This window comes from Falco biarmicus, chromosome 17 (assembly GCF_023638135.1).
Source record: "Falco biarmicus isolate bFalBia1 chromosome 17, bFalBia1.pri, whole genome shotgun sequence".
NCBI classification, from domain to species: domain Eukaryota; kingdom Metazoa; phylum Chordata; class Aves; order Falconiformes; family Falconidae; genus Falco; species Falco biarmicus.
The window spans coordinates 804,356-818,201 of NC_079304.1; the positions used below are offsets into that span (position 1 = coordinate 804,356).

The 13,846-nt window shown below is 48.6% G+C and overlaps 1 protein-coding gene across 6 annotated transcripts in view; it reads right to left on the bottom strand.

The window, feature by feature from the left end:
• The window catches only part of KANSL1 (KAT8 regulatory NSL complex subunit 1), a 100,867-nt gene that overhangs the window by 11,589 nt on the left and 75,432 nt on the right, over positions 1 to 13,846 (bottom strand). For all 6 annotated transcript variants that reach the window (XM_056362698.1, XM_056362697.1, XM_056362695.1 and 3 more), the window contains 3 exons: positions 8,780 to 8,895; positions 7,106 to 7,301; positions 3,954 to 4,119 (listed from right to left, as the gene is read on the bottom strand). In XM_056362698.1, the coding sequence (XP_056218673.1) occupies positions 3,954 to 4,119; positions 7,106 to 7,301; positions 8,780 to 8,895 (478 nt within the window). The remainder of the gene's footprint in view (positions 1 to 3,953; positions 4,120 to 7,105; positions 7,302 to 8,779; positions 8,896 to 13,846) is intronic.

A 13,846-nucleotide genomic window follows, 5' to 3' on the forward strand; every position in this document is an offset into this window, starting at 1 on the left:
CCTACGGCCCAAGTACATCCCAGCAGGAGGATGAAGCCTTTGTCAGAAAACCCACGCGTCTTTACCACCGAAGGTATCTCATGTACTGCTGTGCTCAATTCTGCTATCTCAGATCTGACTTCCAAGAATCTGAAATATCTCAGCACATCAAATCTACAGAGGTGCCAGGTGGAAGACAGAAATTCAGCTTAAATCCTCAATTCCAGGTCAAGCCAAAAGCCAGCCAAATACTGTATGACGTTAATCTGCCTGACGCAGCACCTCGATCATCTAAGGCGAGCTGGGTAAGCGAGCACGCTCCGGCGGCTCAGGGAGCACTGGGAGATCTGCAGGCAGCGGCCGGCCACGCAACCAGCTGTGAGCAGGCAAACCCACCGGTAATTATCTGGGTAACTGATGCATTTTGAGCCTGAAGTTTCTGTGCATCCCACAGATCAGGGTAATCCAGAGTACTTGTCCCTGTTTAGTCCTGTGGTCTCGCAGCGAGCGCAAGTACGCTGTGCTGCTGTGGAACTCGGCAGACGCTACTTTTGCTCATATTCCTCAAGCTTTGTTTCTCCCAAATCCCATACAGACGTGCACTCCTGACCTTAGCTGAAAGACAGAACACTAATGAGATTATTCGGTGTATTTCTTGTGCAGATAGGCTAAGGCAGACTATAAAAAACATAAACTGGAGTAGTACGCTACTCCAGCCTCAGGAGTCCCACAAATAAGACTTCCTTTCATACTCACAGCTTCAAACTTCAGATCTGATCACCAAACACGCCTGCCTAAGTCTCCTCCAAGACCCAGCTCTCTTTTATATGCCTGAGGGCCAAAATCCTAGTGTGGAAAAGCATTAAAACCTTTAGGGTTAACTACTGAGATGTTAATTTATGTTCTCCAGCTACACCTGTACGTGCACGATACCCCACTGCAGACCCGCAGAGCATCGCTGGCAGGACACACAGCCCCACACCAACTCACGCTGCCACAACTAGGAGTTAAAAGCTCCCAGGCAAGCACCAGTAGCACAAACATCCCCCTCCCACACACCTCTCAGGCTCACATGACATTTTCTCAGGGACTCTGAAGCAACCCTCAGCAGAGATGAGCCTTCCCAGGCCGGGTGCAAGGGATGAAGCTCCTCACCCCGCGCCTGCAGCGGGGACCTGGAGGCAACTCTGAGCTGCCATGGGATTTACAAACTGCACCTAGATGATCTCGGAGGGCAAATGGCAGAGATTCAAGCCCTGTTGGTAATCTCAACAGCTGAACCTGTCCCCCATATTTCCCCACCAATTCCAGGGCCTGGAAAGCCCCAGCAGACCCAGGCAGGGAGAGAGGATGGAGAGAGCTGGCAGAGCACGGGCTGGAGCCGGCTCTTACGCACAGGGGGAACTTGACTTTCAGAAAAAAGCCAGGACAGCTGCATGCCAGGTTTCTTCATGGCTGAAGCTCTGTCCATTTGCTAAGGAAGAGCTACCACAGTGCGATGGCAGCTCTTTGGCCACCACTACTGGATTGTGGAGCCCCGTCCCAAAGAGCAGAGGGGCCAAGCCATTCCTTCAAGGATGCTGCCAGCGAGGCTGCAGCCCCACTGTGCTGACGCGGTCCGACTTCGGGAAAACAGCCTCGCCTCTTTGCTAATCTTTTGCTTTCTCCTCAGAATCCACTCCATCCCAGCATCCCACACATCTGCGAAAGGAGGAGACAGGTCGAACGGAAGGGAAAAACTCAAGACAAAACGCTGTCAGCAGAAAATTAGTTGCTTGGTGGTTTGCCGCTGTCAGCACTGGTTGCGCCAGAGTCTGTGCAGCAAGTGACACCGTCTCTAGTCTCTACACCTCCTCCTCCTCCTCTTCCTCCCCCTCCTCCCCCTGCTCCTCGGGCGAGCAGTGCAGGCCTCCCGGGGGCCAGCAGATGGCAACCACACTGAGCCCGAGCGCCCTGGCTCCATCCTCCCCACCAAGGTTATTACATCATCCGAAAATTCCCGGCGAGAAATCAGATGAACCAGAAAAAAAGCCCTGAAAGGAAGGGGACAAAGCGCTTACGAAGCACAAGTGCAATGGGTTAAAAGCCGCAGCGCCTGCGCCCCGCTTGCCAGAAGAATAAATGATCTTTTTCCTCCTGCGGAGCCTGGCAATTTTGCCCTTGGCAAACTGCACCGGAGATTCCCGGCTGCTGGCACCGGAGGAGCCCCGGAGAGTCAGGCTCCAAGTAGAAGTCAGCACATGCTCCCAGCTCCAAGGCCAGGCTCCATCTAACAACCTCACGGGCTCCTCTAAGCTGAGCCTTTGCCCGTCGACCCAGCCGGTTCGCTTTCAAGGTGAGCCCCCAAAATAATCACGGAGGGGCAGCAACAGCCTGGATGAATACAGGCAAGGAGCCCCCTCGATGCAGACTAACAGCGCCGGGCAGAGCCATTTCCCTACCTGAACAGGCCACCTGGCTTCATCTTTGGATAGAAAAGTACCCCAATCCCCAAAAAGCAACCCCGGCAAAACAACGTTAAGCATCAGTGAATAATCGAAGTTAATCTGAGGGAGGGCGGCAGGAATTGGTATTTCTCTACAGGTGTTTTAGGCTTTAAAAACTTTGTTTCAAATCTGTATGGTGTAATCTCATGCAGCCAGAACGGGTCTTTTACCACGTGAGCTGGCTACAGCTGACCCTCGGAAAATGGGAAGTGAGCACGGGATGAGATAATTTGCCTGGTGGCCATGCTGCAATAGAACACAACAGGTTTTCCTACCACTTCTAGGACATCAGATTTAACACTACAGAGAGGGGATTACAAGTGCTGTGAAACCAGGAAATAAATTTCTGCTTCAGGAGTTCAGCGAGTAAAGTTCCTCCAGCATTCCTTAACAGATTGGGTCTTTGGGGGGCAGGGATTTAGTTTATAAAAATAGCACCAATTTACTATTTTAGTCTGTTTTAAATATAGCACTAGTGAAAGATGCCAGATTAATTGTTCCCAGACACTCCATTCATTTCCTACTGTCACACAAAGTTCTTGTAAAGCTGGAATTTAAACCCAAACACTCATTAGCCTAGCGTCTTAACCTGGACCAAGCACTTTACACCCCCACAAGAAGCAGGGACCCACACCTTCCTCCCAGCATTACCAGTGGCGTTTTATACCTCAAACAGCCATGCACTCCTACCAAGGAAAGGAACTGCCATCACCTCTTTACTGCCCACCTCTCCTGACACCAGTTCCTATAATGTGTGGTCCTATATTTCGTGATCAGAGGAAAAAAGATGCGAGTGGGACACCAATCATGCAAGCCAATTATTTTTTAGTCAGAGAACAGGCTTGTATTTAATTTGGCAGCTCAGGAAGCTAAAGACTCTGGAAATTCCTTCTTTTCCCTTGGGAAAGGTCCCTACACATGAAATCTGTGAATACCCCACAGTCAGGGCTGGTTAGTTATTCCTCTTAATAATGATTAACCTTGATACTGTAACACAGGGAAACGAGTGTCTTGATGGCAACATCCCTTCTTACTGCACCCTCTGAACCACAGAGATCATTTCCAATTCCTTACAAGGTCAAAAAAATTTCCTGTGACTTAAATCAATCTGCAAATAATTTCATAGAGATGAATAAACTCCGTGGAAACACGTATTTCTCAAGTGGCTTGCAGCAACACAGACACCCGCCTAAGAGCCAGGTTGCAGCTCGGACTCCCCGGCATCCCCACCCCGCGCGAGGCTCCAGCTCAGTTCCCGTAACACGCTCGCAGCGGAGCAGACTTGGGCTGGAATGCTCTCCCAGACCCTCCTGCTCCAGAAAATGCTCTGCTCCTGAAAAACCTTGCAGGTGGACAAGCTTGGTGGTACCCAAGCAGATGTGCCCTCCCTCTGGAAGCCCAGGATGGATGAGTGGGCTCCAGAGCACCCCCAGCACCCCTTGTGACCCATCTCAGGACCCCTGACAGCTTTGTGGGTGCTGCGCTTACCATCTGGGAATGAGAGGACAGGATGAATACATGAGTCCAGCTGGGAGAGGCGCTCCAGCAAAGGGGCATCATACTGGATTTCCAGAGTCGTTAAGCTTCGGGTGCCACACAAAGCACACAAAGGGTTCACATCACAACTACATCGCACCAGGCTATTACGATGGACCTGGAAAGGGGACAGAGAACAGTGTCAACAACATCAGATGTCAACGTGTCCAAGGGTTCCCTTCACACGTTCCCCCTTGACAGCTCATGAAAACATCCTGAAGGCTGTTGGTTTTTTGTGGTGGTGTTTTTTGTTTTTGTTTTTTTTAAATACTTTGTATAAAACCTGTTCATTTAGTCTGGACGTATAAAAGGATGCTTTCATTTTGCACAAACGGAACTGAAAACTACTACTCAGCAGCACAGACAGTTTAAACATCTACTAAATTTGACTGAAAGTGTTTAATTTTATATAGCTTGAAACCTCATTTATAAAATCCATGAGGCAGCACAATCCAGTTGTCGGGGGGGGGGGGGGGGGGGGGGGGGGAGTGGAAAAAGCCTTTTTGAGTTTAGAGGGGTCAGAGACCCATCACTATGTGCCAAGAGCTGACACTTACAGGAACATCTTCACTGAGTGAAAAAGGGTGGTTTTCAACCTTATTTCCTAAACCAGGGCAGACTTTTAATTCATATTATAGACTTCTATTACATCGACTTAATTTACATGAAACCACTGCAAGGCAGATGCACAACCAGATATAAAACCCATACAGAGACAGCAACCTACGATTCCCCATCAAAATGGAAGGATCCATCAAACTGGATCCTGCAGAAGCCTGTTCTGAGTCTAGTATCATTCAAATAATTTCCGTTAATGACCTGAATGATCAAAGAGATAATACACTCAAGCCTTAACACTAGAACTGGGAAGGGCTGCAAGCACCTTGAAGGGAAAAGCTGGAAACCCATTCATGGTTACAAATTAAGAGAAACGATCTAAAATACATCAAATATAATTCACCAAGGGCAAATGCAACAAGCAGACACTTCAGCGCCTAGTGAAGAGGAGGAAGAGGTAACCGAGCAGCAGTTCTGCCCAGAGGATCTGGTGGCTGTTATGGATCAGAAAAGGAGCATGAATCAGCAGTGTCGTACCATCGCTGAGAATTAACACCCACAGGGGTTTGTACCAGGATGGCTGTGCAGGACGCAGGAGGTAATGCTGCCCCTCTGCTCGGCACTGCGGTGCCTGGAGGGCTGCACCCACCTTTGGGCATGGATTTCAAGAACTGTGTGTGCAAAAGCAGAAGGACCCACGCTGTGTGTAGTGCAGAGGTGACCCCATTAGGAATTACCACATCAACTATCACACTACAGGGAGAGCTTCTGAAGCCATGAGGGGAGCTGACCAGTTTCCACCAGGACTTGGACTACCGGTCATGACTTTAAAGGGCAGCCAAGGCAGCTTGTATTAGAAAATTAGAAAATTTGGTTTGTTTGGTTTTGCTGTCTGAAAAACAAGACAAGCTAAGCACTCAAATAGCTTGCCTAAGGAGGTTTAGACAAATCGTCTGGCACGGTGTGAGAATAAAGCAGCCTGCTGTGGGGCATGGGGATGCTGTGGGTGACTGCAGGAGATCCCCTCCCGTCCTGTTTCACCAGACCAGTCCTGTTTTCCAGCCCAATGCAGGCTACAGATGCACTCAACCTTTAAGCTGCTTTTTTTTTCCTACAGGACATCTCCTAACTTAAAAATCACAGGTGATGTTGTATTCAGATTTTGTAAAGCACTAGGCACAGTTATGGATGACCTTTATGGAAATGGTGAATTCTCCCGGTTGTAACTTCTGGTTGCAGCAATCGACAACCACTCTGTGCCAGGCAGGAGAGTGCGGTCAAGTAGACACGGTATTTCTGGACCGTGACCTAGCCATCACTTAGTTTTCTCTTGAGTAACTGGAGGAGTCCACAGAAATCCCTCTGCTATCCGGCACATCTTCCATCCTTTGGAACTGCTCCTCTGAACCATCTCCGATTACCAAATGCCTTTGATGACTACAGCCAAAATCTAACGCTGAATTAACAGCCACTTTTTCAAACACCAAGTGCACGAGTCAGCATCACCTACGAGATAGTTCATAAACTTCCAAATCACTGAAGATCTTGCAAGTGGTCACTGCAGAGCTCTACCAGAAATACCCCAGATAAAAGTGCAAATGAGTAATCATTTAAAGCTAACTCAGTTGAGGGAGAATCTTATTTTGCTCAGAAAAAGGTTTCTTTTTGAGCTTCTCTTTAAAACTCCAGCACCCGCAGAGTGAAAACCCCTGAACCCTTGTGGTAAATTTTTATTTGAAACACTCTGACTCAAAGGTAAGTGGATTTTTGCCATCTGTGTTTCTGCAGTCGTAAGAGCTGCATGCACAAAAAAAGTCCTTATTCCCTAAATTTCTAACTATCTATCCTCCAACTGCCAGTTTATGGCATTCCTAAGAGAAATTAAGAAGAATGAAGCACGGCCTTTCCTCAGGCAGGCAATCAACTGTATTTTCACTGAATTGAATTTTGCATAAGGGAGAGGAGTGGAAAATAAAATAAATAAGAAAACAAAACCAGGAACAGTCATGGCATTCAGCAACTTCCAAACTCGAGCAGCGGAAGCGAACACCATCACCTTGGCAGCCCTTTTGCAAGACACCCCACACACGGCTGGTCAGACAGCTGCCGTTTTGCTTTGAGCAAGTAGCAGCAAGTTCCTGGGGCTGTTAATTCCTGCGCTCAGAGTTAAGGTTTCTGGTACTTCCCAGAGCAGCTTTCGGCTGCTCAGCCTGTGCCGCACTGAGCTACCCGGCCTGAAGTTCACCTGGGGCTGCATGGCTGTAGAAAAGAAAATCCACCATCAGAGTTCAGCATCTCCCCTCCCCAGTGACAGCTGCTAATGAGTCTTCCAACAAATTCAAAGCTTTTCCTCCTTTGTTTCTCCTTCACTTCTCCAACAGCCTTTGAAGCTTCACTGTCCTCCTCTTCCCATTATTTTTTCCTTCTTGATAACCACAAACATTCCCAAAACAGGGAGACCTCCTCAGGTGAAGAGCAGCAGCACACCAGACCATCACATCAGGCCCTCACCAGGCTCTCGGTGTGAAAAACCAAACAGCACTAACCTTTTTGGAAAGGGGCATAACGCTGCTGGGTCGAACGAGCCGTCGCTTCTTACAGCTCAGCACTGGGCGAGTGCGAGCGGCTACACACGTTCCATCCGAAGATGAAGAAACCATGTTCAGTCGTTGCTTTTTATGCAAGAGCTCCTCAGCTTCCTGGCCATCTCCCTGAGCATGTTCTGCCAGGCCAGGCTGAAGACTGCCCAAGGAGAGAAGAGCAGAGGCACTGTTATTCATTCAACCACCCCACATTACCCAGCTGTACCAGGCCAGGTTCACGGTTCACACCTTAGCAGATGCTCTAAGCTGAGTTTAAAGCACGGCACTTTCACCAGGCAATAGCTTTTGTTAAGCCAACTCTAATTTTTGCTTTTACTTTGGTCACATTCCACACTCTCCCACCACTGAGCCTTTGACAAAAACCTCTGGAGGTTCTGAACAAAGCCCAGCATTTTAAGCCAGACACAGAACAAGACCAAAAGCCACTCTTCAACCTGAACAACTTTACGCCCAGAATTCAGCTTCCCCCAGAATATCAGTTCAGGGCATCTTAAGACAGCAGGCTCTCAGGAGACTAAATGTCAGAGAGCACAAGAAAGAGAACATTTAATTTTCTAGAAAAAATATTTAACCTCCATGTAAACTTGATTCTGATTAATATTTGAGAACTACAGCTCTAACAACTCTCAGCAGTGACACCAGGAAGGTGCAGTGTTAACATTAACCTTTCTGATTTAGGTACAAAGGACTTCCCTGTCCACACGCAGTAACCCTGCCCATCAATACACCACACCACCTACCAAATACCAGCACAGCGCCTCATCTACGGAACCTTTTCATGTATATTTTACAAGTGTTTCATTTCTAAAAATGCAAAACATTAAAGCCCTGTGGTCTAAGGCTCTGGAGTTCAAAGGCTACAGGCATATAAAGGGCTCTGTTACAGCCTGCAGTCTTTCAGCTTTGCAATGAGCGAGTTGATCAGGGCTTTCTAAGCTTGCTCACACTGCCCTGGTGCAGCGTCCCTCCCTCCTCAAGGTACTAAGCAAGTGCAACGGTGCTGGTAGTGCTTCTCCAGCCACTATCAGAACTTCAAAGCCTCACGTGTTCAAAGGTTTTCAAGTGGTTCAACCCTGAAATCATCCTGTGTAGCACAGGGGAATTTCTTTCGCTTGTTTTCATTTACTCACTTAAAGACTTTCTCAACAGAAACAGCCAGAGAAACAAAGAATTTAGAAAGTCTCACTCCCCAAAATGGGGTTTAGGTTCCTCAGTGTCTCCAAAAAAGCAGGCCAAGCCGTTACAGATACTTCTGCAAAATAATTGCAATCGGGCTACTAGGACCTTTGAATCATACAATTTGCAAGTGCATTAAAAATACCCATGAAGAAACAGTTTTGAACATGCTCATTGCAAGGCTGCCTGCAGGGCCTGTTCATGTAAACACAGCTCAGTTTAATACCATTTTCAGAAAAACAATGCAGCAGAAAACCTCAAGCAAGCCATCTCCTCCAAAATGTTTCCAAATATGATCTACTACCATACTTTTTTCTAAAAAGACCATTTATACTGTTACAACTCAGTTACTACCACCCACCATATTACAGGCTGGTTTGCAATGGGACTTTGTCAAGATGACAAGTGTCAAACTCTCCCCATAACATGCAAGCAGCTTACGTGTTAATAACTCCATTGACGGGTCTTGGTGCTCCACAGGGCTTGGCAGGATGGGATTCAGGAGTATTTGCGGCAGAAATACCCAAGTTCTCCAGTGGCTGGGATCCAGAAACACTCTAAGGAAGGATGAGAAAGATCATAAATTAATAAAAAAAGCTTCTTCAACAGCCACAGCTTTCTTATTCCCAACTTCTAGTTGAGGATTCTGCACTGCAGCCAGCGGTTTCCAGACAGGACTTCAAAACAAGGGTTCAGAAGTTACTGTGTGAACAGGAGACCAGAGGCGCAAGGGCTTCTCAGGGAGCAGCTCGGGCAAGAGGATGGATACACGACAGCACTTTCACTGCGAGAACCAAAGGACTCCAATCCCCCTCAGGCAACCGCTAAGGAGCATGAAAGGCTGAGGTCTTTAAGGAGATTTTAGTGTTTTGCCTCAATAGTGCAAACAAGTTCATAACCACCTGTAAACCTCACAGGCAGCTTCTGAAGTTTGATGTTGTGCTCTAAGCCACGCGGCCGCAAGCTCTTGGCTAAGCACTTCGGGGGAAAATGGGAGGAGGGGGAGAGGAGAACAGACTTGCACAACTGAATTTGCATCTTAACTAAATACCTGTGCAAACATGGTCCAAAAAGCACTTTAAGAAGTATTTTTAAACAGTATGCACACAAGCTGTGCTTTACGGATGTAAGCGGGGCAATTCTATGAAGCTAAAACTGTCTGATAAACGCAAAGCTGAACACACTTTTTGGCAGAGGGAAGCAGTGAGGACACAGAGCTCCCTCCTGCCGCAGGTCTGAAACACAAACCCCCCCGCCTCCCCAAGAGCGGCAGCTACTGCACAGCTGCAGCACGGGACGCTGCACATCTCCCACTGCAAGGGGGCTCAGCGGGGGGGTGTCACCGCAGCCTCCAAGGACACACCGGGGCTCTGCACCTCCTGCCAGTGACATTCCTGCTCCCCACCCCAGCACCCAGGTGCTGGTGCGGTCCAGGGGGTTCACACCCCTGGCACCCATCGCCTCCAGTCTCATCCTCACACCCCCCCCTTTTTTTTTTTTTTCAGACACACTCCTCCTCCTCCCCAGGGTTAAACTTCATTTCTTCCTTCGTGCAGTACTTCCTACGCTCACTGCCAATGTCTCTCGAGCTGGGTTTCCCCCTTCGCACACGCAAGAGCAGTGGTGCAGTTCAAGTGCTAGTAAAAAATACAAAATAAAAGGTCTGACTGATCGACGTAGATGACCGGCCAGCCAGACCCCTGCTCATCTCAAAAGCATCGCTATTGCATTGATTAACATCTTCCCTGCAATCACTCCCCCATCTCAACGAACAACTAAAACCAGGCTACGGGGTGCAGGACTAACAGTTTCCAGAACAGTAGAGACCTGACTCACCCAGGAAAGAGCAATTTCTAACAACACAACTTCTGCCTGTTGCCTGTTTGAGGAACTTCGCTGGGTTTTCTACACTTCTGCTAAAAAAACCGTTTCTTCCAGGGGGGAGCAAAGCCAGGATCAGGCTCACAGGCTGGGCTCCAACACTCGGCGCGGGCATGCAGACGGAGGGGCACGATCAGGTGGTGCCCGCAGTGTCAGGCAAGCACAACGCGGCAGCCCGGCAGCCTGGCGAGGTGAGGTCAGTGCAGGAGCCGAACGTTTCCCTCCGGCTTCCAGCGGCTTGGCAAGGCTGAGCCTTCACATGACACCTCTGCCGGAGGCACCCAAGGTTCAGGAGGGCGGGTACACATGACTCATAAGCTCTTTTGAAATAGGGTATTTATTTTCTTCTCCAGAAAGGGTCTTAAGGGAGGAACTTCTTCTCCAAGAGAGGTCTCTGGCTCGGTGGTTCGAGATAGGAAGAGGGCGACCCCTCTTTGCTTCCTGCGGAGGAGCTGGAAAGCATCAGTCCAAAGTCTATTTATCAGAGGCAGCCCAGCCTCACCTTATCGCACCGAAGACGGGTGCACCCTAACAAGGCTCCGATGTGAGCAACGGCGGGGATGAGCAGGACTGCGAGAGCTGGCGTCTCTGGCATTCAGAGCAGAGGCAGAGCTCCTGCACCGGCTCCTCCTGGATGCACCTCCCAGTGCCATGCCTTCCCCCAGGGCTGGCTGTGCAGCCAGGCTGGGGTCCAGAGCATCCCCCATCACACCAGGATCATACTGATGCTCCAGACTGAGCTCTTCTGTGTTTTGGGTATGCCTGTGGACTCGAAGTCCAGGTCTTCAGGATCCCTACAACTCTTGGAGCGTGTCAAAGATTCGGCTTTAGCACACCTGCTTGTTGCATATGAGCCCAGGAGCCTGCAGCTTCCCCAGGGGCTCCCACGGCAGTGACGAAGCTGTGTGCTGGCAGGCAGTCATGACCCAACAGCAGGAACATCTCCCGTACTCCCAAAAATCTCCAAACAAAACCAGACAGGTTCAGACCTTCACCTATTATTAGATTACAAACCCCTACTGCAGACAAAAGCCTTACCAAGCCACTCCATCAATCTCTTTTCTCATTTACTATTAAAAACGTGAAATGCACACCCCTCGCCAGACTAGCAACACAGCAATGAACGACTAGCAACGGCCGAGTTATTGCTGCAGGGCTTTGTGTTATTCCCATCTTCAGGCGAAAGTATTTATTCACACACTGAGCTTCCAGCTCCCAACAGACATTCCAAGGTCTTCTCTCAACCCTTCCCTCCACTGATGACAGGATTAGTTCCTCCCAGGGATTATCAGCTACATCCCACATATCAAGCCGATGCCGGAGGACACGTATCCTGCATTCACGCCGGCCAAAGGAGATACCCATGAGCAGATGAGACCCACAGAGGAGCTGGGGAAGAGACAGGATGGATCCCTCCCCTGACTTAATCTGCCACTTTGTGGGGGAGAAGCCAGGAAAAAAAGAAAAAAACACCAAAAAACCAAACCAAAAAGCCTAACTGTAAGCAGCCCAAAGAGTGCCAAAATGATAAGCACCTCTCCAGGAGAGGCCCAAGAAATCCCCTTCCAGTAAGCGTCCTGACGCAACAGGAATGGTCTCTGGGCTAAACTCTGGCCTGGAGCAGATCAAGGCTCTGACTCAACACCCCACCCTTACGAGCAAGCCTAATTAAGAACATACCCTCCAGCAGCGGGGCTTGGAGGCTGGGTGCCTGGAGGCAGCGTTTCTGGTGCCTGACACCTCCAGCACTGCTGCGGAGAACGTGGCTGCATGGAGCAATGCGCGCGTCCACCAGCAGCCACGTGCGGAAGGGAAATAAAAAGTCCTTTTCAGGAGGAGCTACCCTCCAAGATGGCAAGCACGGCTGCAGGAGCAGCCACAAGAAGGTGCCAAGTACGAACCCGCAGCCTGCTTCACACTGAAAATATTGTTCTCTACTGCTCTCAGTATCTACTGTTTGTCTCACTGTTTACCTCCAAGACCTGCAAGAGAGGTCAGATCTCCATCGCGTGAGCACTGCAGTAATAAAAAGTCTCTGTCTGAAGAGCTCGTAGCCCAGTGAAAGGGACGAGCAAAGGCACAGTGCAGGAAATGAGTAAACACAGCAACAGCGAGATGGCTGTGAGTAGCACAACCAGACAGCACCGGCCAAGCAAGCGTTTTCTCTGCTGTAGACTTCTGGTGCACAGACATTTACTGTTCCATACGGAGATGATGTCTAAGACAATCCAAAAAAGGACAATGTGATGGTTTTGTAAGTATATGGAAAATATCTTTCACATGTAGGGACAAAGTCAGGTGGGACACAATCCATCCACCTGCAGATTCCCAAGTTGAAAATACACGCACGTCACATAAACATCCTGATTTAAACAGATAGGGAAGAAAATATTCTTCCTATCACTGTTAAATTTGATGATTTATCTCCGTTATCAGCCTGCCATTTACAGATTAGCTCCCAAATAGCCAATTCATCAGCGCAGGAGCATGCCATTTCTGAAGCGAATCGGAGCATGTTGGCAGTGCACTCGCTCATTATTCTGCAAGCGCTTTTCGGGTTAAAGCATGAAAGGGGGGGGGGGGGGGGGGGCACACGACAGACGGACATCACTGTTCAAAACCAGACACTGCGTAATGCTTGTGATTCAATCACGATCTGTGGCAGCCCCTGTCATCCTGGCTCTCCAGCCTCCCATCGCTCTTCCAGCGTGGCTCTGTTTTCAGCTGAAGCACCATCTACTATTTCAGTCGTGAGCAAAACCTGTTCATTGTACTAAATCACACAGCAGAGTTTTGGGCTCAGCTAGTCTGCTAATTAAGGACTTAAATTCCAAACACACATCTGAAAGCCAGTGTCAAGCAAGGAGACATTTTATTACAATCACTCGTTAATAACCCCTTTGCGGTCTGGTGTTACTAGAGAAATGCACGGTATTTCATATTAACATTGAGTATCAGAAAAACTCTGACAAAGTCTTGCCAACAATAGGAGAATACACTTGAAGTACAATTTTACGGTCACTTCTAGTTAATTTTTTTATCTTTAACAAGTACATTGAATATTGGCCTACGAAACTCCAGATTCCCACCGTGGTGAAGCTCCGTTTCTCCCCAAACGCGGCATTAGGACAGAAAAGCAGGAGTGCTGCAGCTTGGCAAGAGGAGTTTGAGCCACGCAGGGACTACCCTTCTCTTAGTACTAAACCACAACTTCAAAATCCTCCATTTTAGTACGTCGATGTGTCCCACAGGATCAAAAGTAATCACAGCCAGGCTGAACAGTACGATCAAGCCTTTACTCTGTGGCCTACATTTCTGCATTAAATAATAAATACCTGGCACTCCACATAGTTTCCAGTGCATCTCACTGAAATCATTAGTTCCCTTTCCAAGGGGTAACACTCAGGCAGATATTAATAGCCACATCTTCAGAAGCCTTTGCTAATTGTGCTGCTCTCGGTTCGAGGTACTTTTTTGCTAGAGGGAAAGGATTAGTTAGGATTTTTAAGCTTCACAAAATGCTAATGCATATTACAAAGGCACCCTGAGGAACTCTGTTCTAACAAAGGTGTTTAAATCCCATCGTTTATTAACCCCCAAATAATCTGGGAGGGGACGAGCTGAGCA